Source organism: Phaenicophaeus curvirostris, chromosome 3, assembly GCF_032191515.1.
Source record: "Phaenicophaeus curvirostris isolate KB17595 chromosome 3, BPBGC_Pcur_1.0, whole genome shotgun sequence".
In the NCBI taxonomy this organism is placed as follows: domain Eukaryota; kingdom Metazoa; phylum Chordata; class Aves; order Cuculiformes; family Cuculidae; genus Phaenicophaeus; species Phaenicophaeus curvirostris.
In genome coordinates, this window is record NC_091394.1 from 21,123,029 (window position 1) to 21,143,938 (window position 20,910).

The window sequence follows — 20,910 nt, forward strand, 5'->3', positions numbered from 1 at the left end:
GATCACATTACCTATGACAAACACATTACCAGTGACAATTTCACAGAAGGTTCCAGCTGCAGATACGCTTTGCTTTTCACCAAAAACTACCTGTCTTATTTTTGCTCCATAATACAACTAGAGACACCCTCATAGCTTGCAACATTGAGAGATTCATTCCTTCTTAGCTATTTTCTGAAAAATGTGGAAGAGCTCCATGCTCATTTCCACTATTTGCACATACAAATACAAATGGTATTCCACAATTTACCTCTGCTCAGAGAAAAGAGAACAATAAAAAAGAGGTGCGAGGCATTTCTCTGACAGCAAACACACTTTTTCCATCTCTGAAACAGAACATCAGAGTTGTCAATATGTGGTAGATAAGAATTCTGCGTTAGGTTACTTTAATTTAAAAAAATAAAATTATGGGCAGTCAGGAATCATGAACATGTTTCAGGAGAAAAAAAAATTCTACTGACATCTAGTGAATGGTGCATTTTGCCAAACTAGAATTCTTAAATCCATACTCTGCTTAGGAATACAGAAAACAGTTATCATCTGGTTTTAACTCTGCTATTTGACCAGAAACTCCCACATTGTCAGATGTACAATGACTGCATTGTGACAAGTGAACTTCTTTAAGGAAGTCAGTTGTTTATTTCAACACATGATATAGCTGATAAAGCAGTCACTCTCACACATTCCCATATAATCTGCCTAACATTAGCTTTCTCCTCTTTTGTAGGCAAAGCTAAATTAAAAAAAAAAGAAAAAGAAAAAAAAGCTGAAAAACAATGATTTTCATAAACAGACTTCTTCCACGAAGTACCAAAGGCTTTCTTGCATTGAATAATTGTATTCTATACATTTGTCCAAATCAGATAACCACGCAAAAAAGATTTACAGGAACAAAACAGATCTGCCACCTGACATTTCACACAAGTTACATCACACTTTTTCAAAGTGCACTGCTAAACTTTAACCTAGAAAATACCCATACATACAACATTCCTGCATACCTCAACAGGCCCAACTTGAGAGTCTATGGAGATCTGTTGTTCTCTGATGGCTTTTAAAGCTGACATGGCTATTCTTATATCATCCAGGTCCTTGATATGGCGATTTAACTTCTTGCTGGTTTCTTCTATAAAAGTGAAAATAGCTTCCATCTCTGCTCGGTACTTCTTATTACAATGACACCCCAGCAAATTTATCCAGGCTTTTGTTTCTGCTCTCAGTGCTAGCTTCAGATCAGCTAAAAACATTGGATAGATATTTACACATTATAGATATTTTTGTAAGATGTATTTTTAATCTATTTGAACATGTTCTCTTCATTCCCAGTTATGTTTTTTTCAGTCTAACCATCCATGTACAGAGAAGATGAAATCACATTGACACCTTTGAGTAGTTTACAGGATTGCTTGTAATTCAGGATCACTTTCCCCCTAATCTTCTTGGAATATATAAATTTCTCCTACTGGAAAGACAAGTCTGGACTCCACACCTGTCACCTTGTTCATGTATCATTATACACATTTCTATGCTAAGTATCACTAACAAATAGGTTAATATCTCATCTAAGCCTAAAATATTTCAAAAAATTAAACTTGAAAAAAATTACTAAGGGGAGGAAAGTAAGAGACTCATTATGGAAGTCAAAGAAATAACGTTTTATCTGACATTTAATGAAACCAAATGGTTCATCAACCACTTAATTTTTACACATTTTATCTGTAGCACTAGTGGAATCAAATGACAAACATTTAGAGAGAAAAATGAAGTCTTGTTGAGTTGCTGACCAATTCTGCAACAATTCAGTCCACTTCTCTAAAGCTCTGCTATTAAATTCAAATTTCTTCCTCACAGTTCTCAAGAGCAGACTCAAAAAACAATACCAACATGAGCATTACATAAATTTTTGCTGGATATAACTTCAATCCTGTTACCCATTCATTCCCCCCGCACATTTTACTTGTGTGTCTTCCTTTTTATACAGTATCTCTTCTCATACTTAGCTCTCACACTCAACGGTCTTTTTCATTTATTAAATATCAGAACTATTTCACCTCCACTGATTTTCTTGTTTCTCTAGTTCTTTGCCTTATGATACAACCAATGACTTGTGGCTGATATTCTTTCCTAATGAAGAAAACATTCTGCTTCCTCAGATTTGGCATCTACTGCAAAACCAGCTACATGCATTTCTTACCCAACTGTCTTTTCTGTTATACTGGTGTAAAATGCAAAATTTAATTAGGTGATATGGAACATCAGCTACAAAAAAAAAAAAGTAAAGATTTGAGGTCTGGCTTTCACAGCAAAAAGAGAACCAGCAATAATATACATGTTTCACTTAACTAACTGTATTAAATAGAAAGCTTTTCAGCCAGACAAGGAGAAAAGCAATGTAAATGTATCATCTTACTCTCATAAAATATGCATCCATAGGGGCCAGTGACAGAAGGATGGGCAAACATCTACCATCTACCCTGTAAGTGAGCAGAAGCATCCAGGTGGGGGAAGAAACTCCAGCTTAACCTCACATATATTCATGTGTCAATGCATTAGTGCTTGCTTTGTACTTACTTACAGCCACAACAGCAAACAGCCATTCTTTTTCTTTCTCCTTCACATCTTTAACCTAGTTCACCCATCCAAAACTAAGCACCATCCCTCATTCCTAGAGGAGTCAGGAAGTACGTGTCTCTGTGGAGAAGTAAAAAGATGCGTTCTACCAGTGTATAGTGCAATAGCTCCCACGCAGATATATTCAGGCTCAGAACTGATTTTAATGTCCAAGCCTCGGAAATGCAGAATTTCAGATTCAAATTCAGAGAGTAATGGGTTTCCCATCAGTAATTTATCGATGGTTTCCTCCTTGTCCATCTGCCATATATGGTGGTAGCAATTGAAACTCTCCAAAGCTGTAAGAACTTCCTGAAACACATCAGAAGTTCAAAAATTCTCAGTGTTGTATGCACATCATACGTATAATTTCTTATTGCCTGCTCATTTGAAAACATTTAGAAATCCATCGTGGAGCGGGCTGCATCACCTCACTAAACAGACTGCTGCTGGTAAATTTCTGCTAAAGCAAGTTCCATTAGCAAACACAAGCCTTGCCAGAAACTGTGTGCTAGTCACATCCAATTAGTCAAACCAGTAATAGTATTTTCCAAGGAAGTGACTCATCAGTCAATAAAATCCTAGGAATCAATAGGAAGTAAAACACTCCTTTGAGACTAGGATACAATACACTTGTCCTTCCATACCACTTACTGGACTGGCAATTGAAATCTGACCTCCCAGGCTCAGTATAAGAAGAACAGCAGTAACTCAATGTGTTCTCAAACAATGAAGTTATGTGACAATTTTTTTTACATGTATGACAATGCTGTTAATAACATTAAATTCTACACTCAATTCATGCATCTTCTATTCAAATATCACTTAAGAAGAGTGTAACAGAATGATTTTTCTGGTTCTCAGGAGTTCAGGAAATTGTCAAAGTTAAAACGTCATCACTTCAGCTAATTAAACAAGCAAATGAGAGCTGACTGCTACAAGAAAATCCACATCATGATTTATGATAAAAATAGTGCTTGTAGGTCTTTAAACCTGACTAAATGATAAAAAATTTCCAATTACAAAATAAGGAGTCTCAAAATACCAAGATAACTACCTATTGTTATCAATTGCACCTTAGTCTTCAGAACAAGCCTGTATGTCATTGTGCTAGTTATGCTTTAGTACTACTGATGTTACAAGGCAAAAATTTCCACCTTACAAGGCTCCACTGTAAGACTGGATTTGGCCCAGAAGGAACCGATGCAGAGTTCTCCAAAGAAATATCAGTTCAATATTTACTAGAAAGTGCACAGAATAAGAAAAGGGCAATGAAATACACAAATCCCTTAAGCGATCTCCTAACCTCCAGTAGCAAATCCTATGCAACGCTTTACAAATGCCAAACTGATTTTTCTTCCAAAAACCTTCATGAGCTCTTCATAATGGGCCACAAGTCATGTGGCTTCATAAGAATTTCTATGTGACTAAAACTGTTTTTAACACACTTGTGCAATTACCACCAGTTCTATAATAAATACACACAACTCAACTATACCTGGAAGTTTTTATGATGTTTTACCAATTGAACAGGTTTCTAATCATACCAAAGTTTTACTTTATTTAATATTCATAATCTCATAAATTTTGAACAGAGTACACCTTAACCCATGTTACACTTTCAAAGCACATTTGCAAAATTGCAGCCATGTTTTCCATACACTATCCTATATATTTTCTTTCATATTTTTAATCACTGTTTTAAATGCTATTATTGTGCAAGGACATTAAAACTAATACATTAATACCCTTGGATACTGGTAGGAAATTATCAACTTGAATGTCTTACCCTTTTCGTAGAATTAATAGCAGTGTTGAGTAAAGATACTAATTTAATAATTTCTTTGTTCTCTGAAACACTCTTGAAGTAGTTCTGGCTTTGCCCCAGATCAGACAAACTGAGCGATGCTGCATCCGACACACTGTCTATAAAGGCAGATTCAAACACAAAAGTAGTTTTAGGACAGACATATTGTTTAGGCTAAGCAAATTCCTATAAACAAAAACCAATTACCTGTTTTTCCATAAGCATGCATTTTAAAGTCAAGTTTTTTATTAATCATAAAAGCAACTAGAAGTCTAGGTAGCCAATATAACTGCCCTGAATTCGTAAACCTCTCCATTTCAGGAAACCTACTTCATTTAGGTACTCTGACAAAGTTGGAACAAGTTTTACTCAAACCTTTCAAATATAATCTTTCCTTTTCTCTCATCCCTCTCCAAGGTTCATCCTATACACTTCACCAAAGTGTTTTACTGATACAGTAGCATTGACCAAAGCCATAAATATTTTTCTTTTCTGAAATAATGTGGGGCAGACCATAACTGACAATTTGGAATACAAATTAACATTAAATCTGAAAAGATCATAGCCAGTCTTCTAAAGGAAAGATAAAAGGAAGGTCCATCAATTATAAAATACCTACAAGACTGAACTTACCATCATTTCTTATTTCATCTTGGGCAAGAGAAATTCTGATTTTTGCAAGAACAATTTTATTTCTTAACCAGCTGAAGTATTATGTTCCTACTTTTTAGGTGCATAAGAGGGACATAACCTCAAAAGACTCAATAAGTTTTTGAAGTATATGAAGTACAAAGTAGAACAATTTATTTTGCTTGATTCTAAACCATTTCAAACAAGAAAATCCCAGCAATTAAAAAAACCATCTTAAATTTCCTTGAATAAATACCTTCAATAACTTCATCCCACACTGATCATAAAACAGATTAAGTTAAAATCCATTTAGAAATTTAGACTATTCAATCCTCTACACAATACTCTCCCCATCAAAATTGTAATTTAAACAGACATTTCAATTCAATTCAATTCAATTTTGTTTAAGTTAAACTTAATGGAAGACAAACTTAATTCTTAAAAGCATTTCAGCACAACTTTTAAGACACTACTCGAACGTACCAACTTACAAACCACACTAGCAAATCATAAAAAGATCTTTTGTGTAGCAAAAGCAGCTATAATTGTTTTCCAAACTGACTCACAATTTCCACTATGCTGCCCAGGCTGGCATCCTAACAGCTTTTCACATGCTGCAGGGTACAACTATCTGAGAACCATAAAAAATCCCCTTACTCCAAACTACATAAAGACAAGCATCTTCAAGGAAGCCTGGTTTCCAATCACAAAGAGAAGCCTTGACGTCATTATTATATCCTACTTTTTCTTTAAGGTAGTTTAAAATCTATGAAGTCTTTCTTCTACCGTTTCTCTAAGCACTTTGTATTTAACATCGTTTAACACATTCTGTATAAACCTCATTTAACATTCAAATTGAGAGATGTCAGAGTCTATCGTTACCATGGATGCTTTTCTTTCCAGTCTCTCTCATTCCATCATCAGAATCGCTGCTTCTGCTGTCATACCTCAACACTGCCGCTTCTCTCTCCAACATTTTCTTCTGCAGAAGAAGTAGAATTGCTATTAAAAAATTCTATTTGCAATAGCTTTGAAACATTGCTTTTAAGTAAGGTCGTTAAAAACACAAACCTTGGATATTCTCTCCTTACTCCACTGTCCAACTCCTTTCATTACTTTCACAATAGTATCTACAGCTTTATTAAGCGTCTGCTGTACCTCATCCAAAGAGGGTGTCATGATTATATTAGGGATAGATAAGTTAATATTGGTCCTAATTATAGGATAAGCACTTTTTTCCTGCTTAGAAGCATTGTGACTTTCTAAATGAAAGACAAAAAAAAAAATTGTTCACATTTTTTTCAAGATTTCAAACTAGGCATTGTAATGATATAAAGCGATATGTAGACCTTAGTACTGAGTATTGAGCGTAATTTATTACGGAAAAAAAAAGAGTCATGAGTAATTTAAAAGACACATTGTTAAAGTATATGGTAGCACAAAAGAAAATAAAGTGTCCAGTTATTTCTCTCCATGAAGCTCCTCTTCAACTTGTTCTGTGCAGCTATCTAGAAGAAAATTTTGTTATCTGGCTTGTATCCCAGTCAGCACATAAAACTGAGCAAAGAAACTCCTTAGAGCCACATTATTGTATGCCTTCTATGCTGCAGAGGCCAAACAAATGCCTTTATTTTTGTTTCTTAAAAGGATGTAACAAGAAAACATTTCAAAAGAGCGTTCCACCATATTGTATAGAAAGATCTGAAGGCAATTATTAAGTATGGGTTTTTTTCACAGAGTTTTATGTAAAAGCCAAAGTCATATAGGTAACCACTTATCGAGCTCAGGTGCAAATATCATAGCCAGCTTCAGAACAGCACAGTCAGTCCCAAGAGAAACAGCATTGCAATGACACAAACCTATTGTCATAAGAAAATAAATTCCTTCAGAAATATACAATGTTATCAATTGTGATTGAACAAGACTGTTTATTCAAACTCCTTCCAGTTTCCCCTCTTTTACACACGTGGCTCTTTTTTATTCACCTTGGGGATATTACATTTATATATTTCTTTTTATAGGTAAAGAAAGCAAAATAAAGCAATAAGGCCACCTAAAAAGTTGATCGTGGAAGATGCATGGATGCGCTTGCGTATGGTCTCCAGAGCATTTCGAGTTGCTTTCAATAGGGCATCAATATTACAATGACTGAAGTAGGAAAGCAGTTCATTGGCTTCTTCCTCTAACATTTCTAAATCAGTTCTCTTCCTCTTTGCTGAAGAAGACAGTCCAGCCCATATCTCACTAGAACTGTGGGAGGAAGTCAAACTTTTTGATCTTCTTTCTTCTTCTGTTGCAAAAACATCATAAATCCAGTTACTTAAACTGACTTAGGGGACTTGAAAACACAATAAAACTACAGCTACGCAGATGTCTGAAACACAACTAAATTCTACAGAAGTGAAGATTATATCCATCTGTAATCTGTACCTCAATGTAACAGTTCTTTTACCCCATCCACTTAGTACAAACTGGCACGATTATCACCAAAAATTAGATATTATTTCTTATAGTCTATCTCCCTCTGTACTCAGCACTGGTGAGACCGCTCCTCGAATACTGTGTTCGGTTCTGGGCCCCTCACCACAAGAAGGATGTTGAGGCTCTGGAGCGTGTCCAGAGAAGAGCAACGAAACTGGTGAAGGGGCTGGAGAACAGGCCTTATGAGGAGTGGCTGAGAGAGCTGGGGTTGTTTAGCCTGGAGAAGAGGAGGCTGAGGGGAGACCTCATTGCTCTCTACAACCACCTGAAAGGTGGGTGTGGAGAGGAGGGTGCTGGCCTCTTCTCCCAAGTGACAGGGGACAGGACAAGAGGAAATGGCCTCAAGCTCCGACAGGGGAGGTTCAGGCTGGACATTAGGAAAAAAATTTTCACAGAAAGGGTCATTGGGCACTGGAACAGGCTGCCCAGGGAGATGGTTGAGTCACCCTCCCTGGAGGTGTTTAAGGCACGGGTGGATGAGGTGCTGAGGGGCACAGTTTAGTGTTTGATAGGAATGGTTGGACTCGATGATTGGGTGGGTCTCTTCCAACCTGGTTAATTCTATGATTCTCTATGAAAACTACTAATGAAGGCCTGTAAACATCTGCTTCTATGGCCTTAACATTTCAACACACAAGTTAGACTGATGACATTGTCCTGTTTTGCAAATGATAGATAATTGTTAGATGATGTGTCATCCACACAAATTAAAGCAAAAATCTTCAGACATCAGACACTCCAGTCAGCTAAGCTACAATATCCCCCAACACACGCTGTCAGCATGCAAAAAAAAAATAAGCACAGTACTACAATACAATCTTCTTACCTGTGTTTTTAACTCTTAATTCACCAATGGGTGTAACTGACTTCTCATCTTTTCTGGCCCGCACCTCCGTGTCAAGTAAAATGTTAATCAGCTCATTAGCAGCATCTTCCACCAGTGAGCTTTTTAAATGTAAGGTCTGAGAACCTTTTATACAGAGCTCCTGTTATCAAAACAAAACAAATATATGTTCTTATCCTCTTGGTTCTCATGTCTATTTCACAGACACTGCAACCTTCATTAACATAAATGTCAAGGCCCCATATCAGTGATAAACAAGATCAATACACAACACACCCTTTCTAATTGGTTTATTTGAAACTGTTTAGTGCTGATTCTTTGTTGTGCCAAACAAGATAACACAAATGTTTTGCAGAATTGCTCTCATTTTTTTTCCTAAATCACATGATTCATCCATAGTTAACATCATGAATCATCGTATATAAAGCCCAGGACCATTAAAGGGCTCCCAAAAGCAAGTGTTCCTTGATTTTCTTAACTTTCCAACATAGACACAGAAAATTAAAACCCTCTTTTAATCACTGTCATTTTATATTACTTGGCTGTGCGAAAAGGAGTATTAGCCAAGTGTATTTCCCATCTATAGTCAGATAGGAGATGAAAATCTATTAAAAGTTGTATTTATGATTAGAATAAACAAGAAAATTATTAACTGTGGGGGAGAAGGAATCAAAGAATGAGAATTAATAGAATTCAGAAATAAGTATTATGTAGGGTTTTTTCTTTAATACTTTTGATAATATTGTTCAAGTATGATTTAGCCAACAATAATTTTTAACTATAATTGCCTTCTAATTTTTTTTTCTTCTTTGTTATCTCCTATTTCTTTAAGCTTAATCAAACCTGGCTACCTCTGTTTAATTAAAAATCAATAACTGGAATAATTCAGCCACTATCAAGGTTCAGTCATTTCCAAATTTTAAGGCACAATCCTTGATCTTCTTAATGATTCAGTCTAGTCGAGAAAGAAGACAGATCTGATTTGCAATATCACAACAACCACTAAACAAAGTTTAGATTCTTTTTCTCTGCATAACTACTTCCCTTGCAGCAATTTGTTTAGAAAATTAAAGACACCTGTTAATTCATAGGACTTATTTCTAGTTTGTTCTAATTAAAAGTTACAATAAGCTTACAATCACTGTTCCTATTTTCATTGTACCCATAACTGGGTTAAGTACACCACTTAATCTGCTAACTCAAACTGTTTGGCTGTTGAGGTGTTGTAATTGTTATATAGCGGTTCAAGCTTTCTTGCAGAAGATCAGCATTAAACAGTATCATCAATTCTCACACAGTGCTGAGAAGATTTTAGTGCTCACAAGATTTTTGTGCTCACTTTCACGTATGTTCACTTTAGTGAATATACATTTTAACACTAGTCCTTTGAGGAGAGCAGCACCATGATTGAAAAAAAAAAACCAGCAAAACACTGCATTGTGAGGCTTACAAAATGCCATTAATGACAAAATATTATTTAAGTTTTTCTTTGTTTTTAATAACAAGGTGAGCTGTTACAAGGGACAAAAGAGTCAAGGCCAAAAAGTTAAGTATGCTACATTTGTAGGTTTTCTTGCTACAAGCTGCCTGGGGATGGGGATTATATACATAATCTTCCACAATCTTTTCCTAAGCAGCATATTTCAGGAGAAAACACCAGTTAGATATCCTAAAATGCCAGAGTATCTTACTATTGCCTCATGAAAGTCTTTCTGTCATTCAATTTTATTAAGAGCATAATTAGCTCTCTAAGCAACTAACAATTCACAGGCTTACAGTTAATTCTTTTCAATGCGAAAGTATTTTGATGAAATGAAAGAAGGGGCTCTTCCCAGAAAACCTTCATCCAGGTACTTCTATTTTGTACATCCCATTACCAACTCGGAGCGCTTGAGATTAAGAAATATATTCAGGGCTCAATCATTTCCATAGTACTCATTCTCCCAGGCAACAAAGTGCACTTGTTATGGAGCTATTCACAGGCATCAGAGGGACAATTTCCTTATTTAAAGGCACTAACAAGCACCAATTACAAAAAAAAGGAAAATAATTTGAGTGATATCAAAGCATAAAACAAGTATCATACAGTAGATGGCTTGACATTAATAAACTCAGAAAATAACATCTCAGCTCAGAAATCTTCATTTGGTATTATTGTTCCTTTTTAAGATTCCAGCCAAGCAACTGGGGATTTCCTTACTTCAGTTTCCCACAAATGCTTCATTAATTCTGCACTAGCTTTCTTTCATTAAAAAAAAAGAAAATATTATAATACAAAGTTATTGAACTCTTCTTTACAAAAATTTCATCTAACAACCTTAGTCTTTTGAAGAAATTCCTCACAGCTCAGTGGTTCATCTTCTGGCAACTTACAGAGTGGCACTCTACTCATTTCTTGAAGAACAGCATCAATACGAAATTCAACCAAGTTGTTCACTCGGTCAAGTAATAGCTCCAGTGCAGCTTTTGAAGCAAACAGAAGATTCCAAAACAAGTTTAAAACGTAGAAACAATAGTCTTTGCAGAGTCCTACTTAAATTTTTACGTCAATAAAATATTATATTCAATTGTACATGAATTCTACACCTCAACCATCTTACTTCAAACATCTAAATTTATGGCAAGGTCCACTACTGGAATCATACCTAATTTTTTGCATAACATGCTCATCTATCATATGCTATACATATCCTGAAAGATAACAGGAAAAATACTATAAATAAATATAAAATGAGCTTAAAGTACATCCATTTCAAACAAAAACATTACAATTCAGCTACAGTCCAGGAATACTTCTCCTTCTCCTATAGCTTGAATCAGTTAGCACTTGGAGGACCTGCTAGCAAAAGAAACTTTTGACAAATAAAATATCTATCCTTCAAAACAATGTTAGAAGCCAAATAATAGTTAACAGAAAACCACCACTAGAATTTTCACAGCTTAATAGCAATTAGTTTTCAATGCTGAAATTGAAATAGCAGCAAGGTGTCTGTTCCAGACACAAAACGCATGTAGTATTCAAAATTAACCTGACTGGAACGTCAGTCTAGCAACCAAAATGCATTTTAATTTACCATCTCAACTAAAGAAAATACCCATCATAACAACTTATACAATTTAAAAAAAAAATAAATCTACGTTGATGCAGTAATTAAGCTGAAGCAAAGCAACTTGGTATCTTCAAAAAAAAAAAAAATATGCATCACAGTGCAATCTTGTGATAATCTTTTGAAAAGACAAGTTCGCTTGGTTTCCAAAGCTGTCATGTGAATTAGTTTTGAAGAGATTGATGTTAAAAAAAAAGAAGTTTAATATTAAAAGCTTTTAAGCAGTGACAGTGCCAGCTCCATTGGCATATTATTCCCTGAGAACGTGTTTTGTACATTACAGAAACAAAAGGCAAGATTAGAAAAAGTCTGAAAACTAGAAGCCCTTTAAAGAAGTAGCTATCATTATTTGAATTCAGAATATACAGGACTTTTGCGGACTACTTTATCCTTGGTTTATTTCTAATTGCCATCCCATCCATATCAGCAAAATATGACAAACATGTAAGACAAAAAGAAAGTAGTGTTATAAAGCAGAGATTTCACAAAGTACAGGACAGGTGAAAAATTGTATTTCTTTCATGTATAAGCCAATTAAGTGCAAATCATATAAAGGATAGCCAGCTTAATAGCGTACCTTGCGCTTGGATAAAAACAAACAAACAGAAGTTAATGGAAGGAGGCAAGGAACTCACCTAGCTTGTCAAAAACTTTATTAATATATTTCTCAATATTAATGGATGTCCAGGTCAGTAACACTAGACCTGGTTGGATAGCATCATCTACATTTGCTAACCAAGGAGCCATCAGTTGTTCAATAGGGTGCCATATTTTAAGTTTAATTCTTTTATATTCTGCCAGCATCATCTGAAATAAACAGAGAATGAAAGCATTACACAATATACACTGATTTGAGCCTCTTCTCATTTATATATTAAAAATTAAATTAATCATAACTTAAGAAAATTCCTCTGGATGTACATCACTTAAATTGTTAATTGTTCGGGAAATGTTATCATTACTTTTGGCAAAATTTTCACTATTTGTTGCTTTTTATAACAATGGGAGTTCAAATTTATGTGGAAATTCATCTTTACAGATTGTATTGGGTTTAGATGGCATAAGGTAATTTTTTTTTCATACGGTGCCATGTTTTAGACTTGTGACCAAAACAGTGTTGATAACGCACGGATGTTCTGACTGTTGCTGAACACTGCTCATAATGCACTAAGGCCTTTTCTGCATCTCACACTGCCTTGTCATTGAATAGGCTTGGTACACACAGGAAGATGGCAGGGAACACAGCTGTGACAGCTGACCCCAACTGACCAAAGGGACCACAGAGTCATAGAATGGTTTAGGTTTGAAGGGACCTTAAAGATCAATGCCCCTGCCATGGGCAGGGACATCTCCCACTAGATCAGGCTGCTCAAGGCCCCATCCAACCTGAGCCTGAACATTTCCCAGGAGGGGTCATCCGCAACTTTCCTGGGTAACCTGCACCAGTGTCTCACCACCCTCATTGTGAAGAATTTCTCCCTAACGTCTAATTGAAATCTTCCCCCTTCCAATTTATAGCCGTTCCACCTCGTCCTATCACTACATGCCCTCATAAAAAGTCCCTCCACAGATTTCTTGTAGGCTCCTTTCACGTACTGGAATGTCACTACAAGGTCTCTCCAGAGCCTTCTCTGCTCCAGGCTGAACAACCCCAACTCTCTCAGCATGTTCTCGTAGCAGAAGTATTCCAGCCCTCTGACCTTCTTGGCCTTCCTCTGGACCCGTTCCAACACTTCCATATCCTTCTTATGTCAGGGATTCCACAACTGGACACATTACTCCAGGTGAGGTCTCCCAAGAATGGAGTAGAGAGGGAGAATCACGTCCCTCGACCTGCTGGCAATGCGTATCCATGGTATTATGGTCAAAAATAAAAGCAGGGGGAAGGAGGAGGAACGGGAATATTCACAGCTATGATGTTTGTCTTCCTATATAACTATGATAGAGCCCTGCCATCCTGGAGACGGCTAAACACCAACCTGCTGATGGAAAGTAGTAAATTAATTCTTTATTTTCCTTTGCTTGCAGTTTTTATTTCCCCTATTACATTGTCATCATCTCAACTCACAAGTTTTTCCAACTTTAACCTTCGAATTCTCCCTCACTGGGGAAGTGAGTGAGCTGCTTGCATGATGCTTAGCTGCCAACAAAACTACAGCACAGAAAAAAAAGTTTACAAATTTCTGTCCCTAATGGATGTTCTAGGAGACAAAAAGCCCAAGAAACAAAAATGCACCTAATTGAACTTTTCAGCAGTTTTATTAGACCAGTCTTACCAGAACTTCAAAATGGCATTTGGTTTCTAATGCATCTTTAGCCTACTGATTCTGTTTTCACATTTTGCAAAAAGCAATCCTTGCAATAACCTTGTGACAATATCACATTTTTTTCTCGTTTCAGAATCAAGTATCTCTTCTGAAGCTCTTGTTTTCTGGATACTTATGTTTGAATCCTCATCTTAGCCATTGAGAACCTCTTCTGTTCATAGGCAGGCAAAATGATCCAAAAGATTTAACAGATGAGAGAAAAGGTTGTTTTATCTTCTTTTAAACTATTCCACAGATATCTGCGTAAAACACTGTTGCAGGACCCATGCTGGTATTTGCTGGACGATCTACACTTTTTGAAGGCATATGGCCTGTTCCTCTCTACCAGCTATCCTCTCAAAAAAAAAAAAAGCGTATCCAATGTTGACTCCGTGATTGGATGAGACAGAAACTGCTTATCGTTTAGAAACCAGCCATCTTGTGAGCCGGTTTTCCTCCCAATCCTCATATCTTTCTGAAGCTCTGCAAGAGCTTCCCTAAACCCATGAAACTTTCAAAACATTTCCCAGAAAATACAAATCCAAGAAATTATTTTTTAAAAGTGGCTCAAGACAGTCATAAAGATTAAAAACAGATTTGCCAATGCTTTCTTAAAACATAATAGTGGATCTTCATTTTTTTTCTCTTCTGTATGTATAAAACCTAGACATCTTAATGTGCATATAAACACATACCTAAAATAAACCCACCTGCAAACTGCAGACAATCTTCTTATACCAGTCTCTCTTCTGTTGAATAACACTTGCAAAGGGTGGGATTTCAAGGTACATGTGAGCCATGCAATCTGTTTCTCTGATTAAAGTTAATATCTCAGGGTCAAAATTCACAAATAATTCTCCTGTTTCTGGAGCTTTTACTAAGAGAGATGCCTGAAGTCCTCTTTCAGTTAATTCAATCTGCAAGAAACAGAAGCCATCATTCCTGGTCAGAGAAGCCAGTACAACAAAACACTTCGATTTTGATATAATTTTCACTTTGGCAGTACTAAAATCAGGTATTGCTAACAATAAGGAATGATATTGTATGAATCAACAATAAAATTTTATTTATGCAGTCTGTACATGCTCAAATGCTTACCAAAGTAACTTGTTCTTTATGCCACAGACATTTTTTTGTTGGTTCTTAGGTATCATAAACTGCATTACAACATCAAAAGCAGAACACAGACTATTTTCACAGAATCATAGAATAACCAGGTTGGAAGAGACCCACCGGATCATCGAGTCCAACCATTCCTATCAAACACTAAACCATGCCCCTTAGCACCTCATCCACCCATGCCTTAAACACCTCCAGGGAAGGTGAATCAACCACCTCCCTGGGCAGCCTCTGCCAGTGCCCAATGACCCTTTCTGTGAAGAATTTTTTCCTAATGTCCAGCCTAAACCTCCCCTGGCAGAGCTTGAGGCCATTCCCTCTTGTCCTGTCCCCTGTCACGTGGGAGAAGAGGCCATCACCCTCCTCTCTACAACCTCCTTTCAGGTAGTTATAGAGAGCAATGAGGTCTCCCCTCAGCCTCCTCTTCTCCAGGCTAAACAACCCCAGGTCTCTGGTTTTTTTTACTTCAGTTCTCTCAAATCTGAACTCTCATTTCCTTAAAACTTACTACACACTATGCAATAAGGCTGCACACAACCTCCTTATAACTAAATTATTCTTAGATAACTACTTCAGATATCTTTTGAACAAACGTATCTTCATTTCTCCATTTACTTGGTTTCCACTACCTAACAGATATACCATGCTTCGGTCTTAATGGAACTCCCAATTATAGCCCATCTCTGGGCAAAATTTTTAAAATACTACAATTGATATTTATTACTAATTATTTTTTTAATTCTTAAAAGGGAAGACTAATCACACTATTGGTTTAGCTGGCTTATTTGAATATTATAACGCCATTTGTTCTCCATGTGATTAGAAGGGAAAGTATTAATGTGACCATCACGCACGGAAAATGTGACCAATACTAGGAAGAAGTCATGCCTTAGGTAGGGAAACTTCTCCTACATGAAAGACTTTGCTGCTATCCCTGTTTCCCACTTGTCTTTTTGCTGACATCATTTTAGTGTTCTTTAATCATCACTCAAATTTCATGCATCACATTACACTGAGATGGAGCTTGTTTTTAAGCAGAAGTTTCAAAACTCATTGATTTCTTTCAGGATCATTTTTTCTTTTTTTATGGAACACATTAGAAATTTGTGTTCCCTTTCAATGTCTAAAATATAGCTGACTACATTGTTTTCTTCAGCTGTATCATGTACTATCATGATATTTTACACAGTATTTTTCAAGAAATCATCTAATCAAGTTATGCCAGTGAAGCTGTCATGATCTATCCACTAGAATCTAAGTCCCTCAATGGAGCTGCATTAAATAGGAGCCGAATTTTTTCTGCAATGTTCACCAGCAAAACTTACTGCATTCTTCTTTGGATTTCAGACCCATTATTCCCACTGTCATTCTCTTCATCTCCCATGTACGTTTTCTTCCATGCAATTTGCATTATTAATATAACAGAAATAATGGGTATATTGAAGGCACAAATCTTACACTTACTCTGCCAGGGCATTATATTAACTTCCACACTTCCTGGTATTTTATTATTTTAATATGTCCAAGTTGAACATCATTGGCTATAGCACAAAAATAATGGCTTTAAACCTTATTCTATTACAAAAAGTAGATAAACAAAGCAGTAACAATCCAGTAACAAACACACAAAAGGCAAAAAAAGCGCTCGAAACATCAGAAAGTGACACTTAGCCTAACTATTTCCACTATATTGAAGAATACTAGGTAGTAGAAGCAAGAAGGAGTTACAGCCCTGTTTCCGTCACGTTTGTATTCTCCACATGACACTTGCCCCCTCCATGTGTTTCTTTTGTTCACGAGTAGAACAGGAGCTCCACCTTGTGTTCCATGATACTTATGTCCACACCTGTCAGCACTCTTGTTGCCTCAAGAAAAAAAGAGGCAACTAGGGAAGAATAGTGATAGGGTTTTTTGCCACATCTGGTAGACAAGTGCATCGATGTTAAAGTAGGTATGCTTTTCGTGTATTTTTAAGGCATGTGTGCTCATTCCAAAAACTTGAAATTGTGTTCATATCCACCTCCCTTTGTTCAAACCATAATAATTTTGGAGCAGACTCAGCAAGTTTACATGGCTTCCAAGTATGACTTGACCCTGCTATTGGAGAAACTAGATATTTACTTCTAGCACAGAACAGAATCAGACGGCATGACGAGGACCTCACAAAGAAAAGCATCAATTCAGGGGAAATGCCTTGGATATTATAGTCATTTTGTAAGAGATCAAAGGAGAAACTATTTAACTGCTTTGTCAAGGCACGGTACATGTCACAAAATCTGATTACTAGACCATCCAGCTAAAGGAGAAAGACATCACCCCACAAGAAGCATACATCCTCCTTAGTCTTTACAGCTGAGACCAGGACTATGCGTTAAAAGTGCCCAGATAAGGACATGATACCAGCAGCAGGCTCAACTCAGTGAAAGTTACCATCAGTATACTTTGAAATAAACGCAGGTACCCAGCACAGCACTGACATCAAAACAGAAACTGAGTTCAAAATGTAAACTAAACAAATTCAAAGGATTCCTGAAGCATCACAATTCCTGTTCCATGAAATACGAGGTATACATATACCATATCACCTCTCTGTGAAGAGCACATGAAATTAAAGATAGGCTACTCAAGTTACCAGAATATGCACTTGAAGGTAAAGACATTTCTAAGCACAATAGTGGCAATTTTCATTAGTGCCTGGAAGGAAAACCAATTACACATAGATCAATGATGCCAAACTTAGATGTGATGCACCTGAAACAATCTATAATGAAAGAACTGTTGAGGTCATATTCTTCAGGCTCCTTGATTCCCAACTGGCAGTCAACACCAAATTAATCATCTGTAACACATACCCAGCACCAGATCCAAGGCAGTCCGGGTACAGCATATTCTACAACCTCTCATATTGTAGTTACTTATCTTGGTTTAATATACCAAATTGACAAACACTATCTCATTTACAGCATCAGACAATCAAATCTGATGATCCTTTAAACCTTCATTGCAAACATAAGTGTGAAAGGGGAAGAAAGTGTCAGGAAATCTTAGTATATTCAGATCAGACAGGAGACAGCTGGAACCTCTTATCTCAGGTGTGGTGTAAGACTAGCTTTCAGAAAACTGATGCACTAGAGATTTTCACATTTTACAAAAGTTAGGGCTGAGTTCCAAGAAGAAGAGACAAATCATATAATCATAGAACGTCATGAGCTGGAAAGGACCCACAAGGATCATCCAGTTCAACTCCAGTCCCTACATAGGGCAACACCAACATTCATGCCATGCACTGCTAATTGTGCCACCACCTTCAAAACAGTCAACTGTAGATTATGATCCTTCTTTTTGAGATCTTTTTGAGAGTGTTCTACCTTACCAAATGGATGATAGGAATGAAATAGCTCTGTAGTGTGTCTGGCTTGTAAGGTGCTGCGTTTCTCATTTGTAATTAAAGCAATGCTGATAACACACTAATGTTTTAACTATAGTTGAACCGTGCTTGCGCAGCATCAAGGCCTTCTCTGTTTCTCAATCTAGGCCCTGCAGAGAATAGATTGGAGGGGTGCACAAGAAACTGGGTGGGGGGGTGACAAAACCAGGCAGATGTCCTAAAATAACCAAAGGGAATTACATGCCATGTAACATCATGCTCAGGAATAAAAAGGGAGAGGCAGAGGCTGTGAGGGTTAGCCATCCTTTGCTCTGGATCTGGCTGAACATCGGTCTGCCCATGGAAGCAGTGAGTGATTGCCTTTGCAACATTTATTTTGTTTTCTTTCTTTCTTCCTCTGCTTCTTCACTTACTACATTTCTCGACCCACAAGTTTCCTTGCTTTTACTTTCCTTTTCGTGAAGTGGGTGGAGGTAAGTAAATAAGCAGTTGTGTGCTGCTTAGCTGCCTACCAGGGCTAACCCACAGCGGACTCAAAACACACTTGTGCACTGAACATGCTACTAACTTTACAGGATGCTCTATCTGCCCAGACTGGATGTCTTATACATGTATATTCACTCAGTGTAAAGTGTACCTGTGGATTATCACTCAAAAACCAAATTCATACTGTCCAGGCCAAAGGAAGCCTCTGTGTCTGCTTCTGCCTTAAGCTAACCAGCTCATAAAACTCGTTTCCCCACAGATGACCATCTTGCAACAGATTCAGTAGGATATGGCACAGAGGGGCAACTAAGGCTACTGCTGAATCTTCATTTTACATTCTAAATATGACTTTTTATTCATAATGAAAGTCTTTCAATTGCTCCTAAATTCAGCTACTGGTAGTACAGGCACTTTTTATTAACAGAAATATTTTCTTATAAAGTACCTTTTCTTTTTCCATCCCTCATTAAGAGGCACCATAACTCTACAGCTTAACATACCTGACAACTGCTGTTAACCAGAGATTCCTTCACACTGCTGTAACCTAGTGTTTTATTGAGGCCTGAAACTAAAAGGAATCCAATCTAGTCTGTACAGCTAGATGTCATTAGTCTGCCAACAACAAAAATGCATCACGATTTTTTTAAAGAAATATCCAAACAAAATCAGCTTGCTTACCTGTTGCAGCCATGCCCTGTGGTAGATCACCTCAAACTCCATAAGAACTTTTGCTACTTTGTTGTAGTTGCGAATTAAATGCTTGCCATCTGGTGTTTGCAGAACAGCTGCATGCCGCTGGAAGGACTCCATCGGTTCTTGGATCCTATGGAATAGGTGGCGTGCCCACAAGATCTTACCAGCTATTGGAGGCAGATTACGAGCCAGTGGAGGGTCCTGCTTCTGTCTAGTGTAGATCTTACAGACTGTTTCTATGTCACGACCATAATTCTGAAGTATTTTCAGATACTTTTCATCAATGCCAAGATTTGGGATTTGTAATCTGCTTAGAAAAGTAACAGCCATTAAACAAATCCTTCAATGCTTCTGAAATTCTTCTTACGAATTGTTGGAAAATACAGTCATTCCAGATTCCCTTGCATTCTTTAGAAAGTAAGTGCTTTGGCAGTAATGCTCACTAAAGCTTCAACAAATGCTGTCACAACCTGATTCCAGTAACCAAGATTTAGAGCAAATGATGAAACTTTCCAAGTAAGCCTACACGTTTTCTATTTTGTCATTGTTTTCAAACACTGAGCTAAAATTATGTGCAGCAAACAGTAACCAATCCAACACTTAACAGTCTACTCCATTAAACAGAACACTATAAGAAAACTGATGTAATAAAGACTGGCTGCTTTTCAACAAAGTGTGTGAATTAATCAAGTCGTTCTACTGCTTCCTAACAAAAGCATTTTATTTTCTCCTAACTGCACTGTGGTAACAAATGTTATTGTTCAAGGACAAGGCTAAAGCAAATATGCTAAAAGCCATAAAGTATTCCTGTGCTTATGCTAAGTTTGAAAGATTAGGTTCAAAGTCCACTTACATTTTACACTTTCTGATAGAAAAACCCTTTAACAGAGCTGAACAGTTGAGTGAGAGGAGGTTGAGTTATTTTTTGCTGTATTTAAGTAGATGCCTCCTACTCTGCTCCTCCCACTACCCACCATTCTCAAAGTGTTATTTCCCATTGGCTGGCAGAATTCTAGCCAACTAGACAGGACATAGTACCTTTCAAATTTCCTCAGCATGTTTAGTGATCTTTCAGTGTTTAGAGTATTTTCAAAGGTGACGTCCATGAAAATCCTTAATTGATCCTGAAGGAGAAGAAATAATTCTAGAGCAGAGAACTACGTAAGGTACACAGCCCAAATACGCCAGGTATTATTTGATAGGATGTATTATGCACTATGTTAAAATGCCATTTGTTTATGTGAAACTAACCTCAATAATTACCCATTTTCCCATTCTTCCTTCCCCCAGGAATTAAACAAAATACAACCAACTTTCAAGGTATTTCCTTTCCAAGTTCCCTCTATAGCTGTGCAATTAACAAAAGCTTTTGTACCCTCAGAAGTTCCACCATGCTGTGAGCCCTCAAAGAATGTTTGCTTACATCTTTGGCAGCCAAA

The 20,910-nt window shown here is 36.9% G+C and overlaps 1 protein-coding gene across 1 annotated transcript in view; it reads right to left on the reverse strand.

Annotated features, from left to right (window-relative positions):
- DNAH5 (dynein axonemal heavy chain 5) overlaps nt 1-20,910 on the reverse strand; it is a 121,879-nt gene that overhangs the window by 79,582 nt on the left and 21,387 nt on the right. The window contains exons 13-24 of the mRNA XM_069853488.1: nt 20,510-20,595; nt 19,457-19,781; nt 14,496-14,702; nt 12,115-12,286; nt 10,690-10,835; nt 8,355-8,514; nt 7,101-7,337; nt 6,119-6,309; nt 5,930-6,029; nt 4,400-4,536; nt 2,721-2,922; nt 1,002-1,237 (exon numbers count right to left, since the gene is read on the reverse strand). Of these exons, the coding sequence (XP_069709589.1) occupies nt 1,002-1,237; nt 2,721-2,922; nt 4,400-4,536; nt 5,930-6,029; nt 6,119-6,309; nt 7,101-7,337; nt 8,355-8,514; nt 10,690-10,835; nt 12,115-12,286; nt 14,496-14,702; nt 19,457-19,781; nt 20,510-20,595 (2,199 nt within the window). The remainder of the gene's footprint in view (nt 1-1,001; nt 1,238-2,720; nt 2,923-4,399; nt 4,537-5,929; nt 6,030-6,118; nt 6,310-7,100; nt 7,338-8,354; nt 8,515-10,689; nt 10,836-12,114; nt 12,287-14,495; nt 14,703-19,456; nt 19,782-20,509; nt 20,596-20,910) is intronic.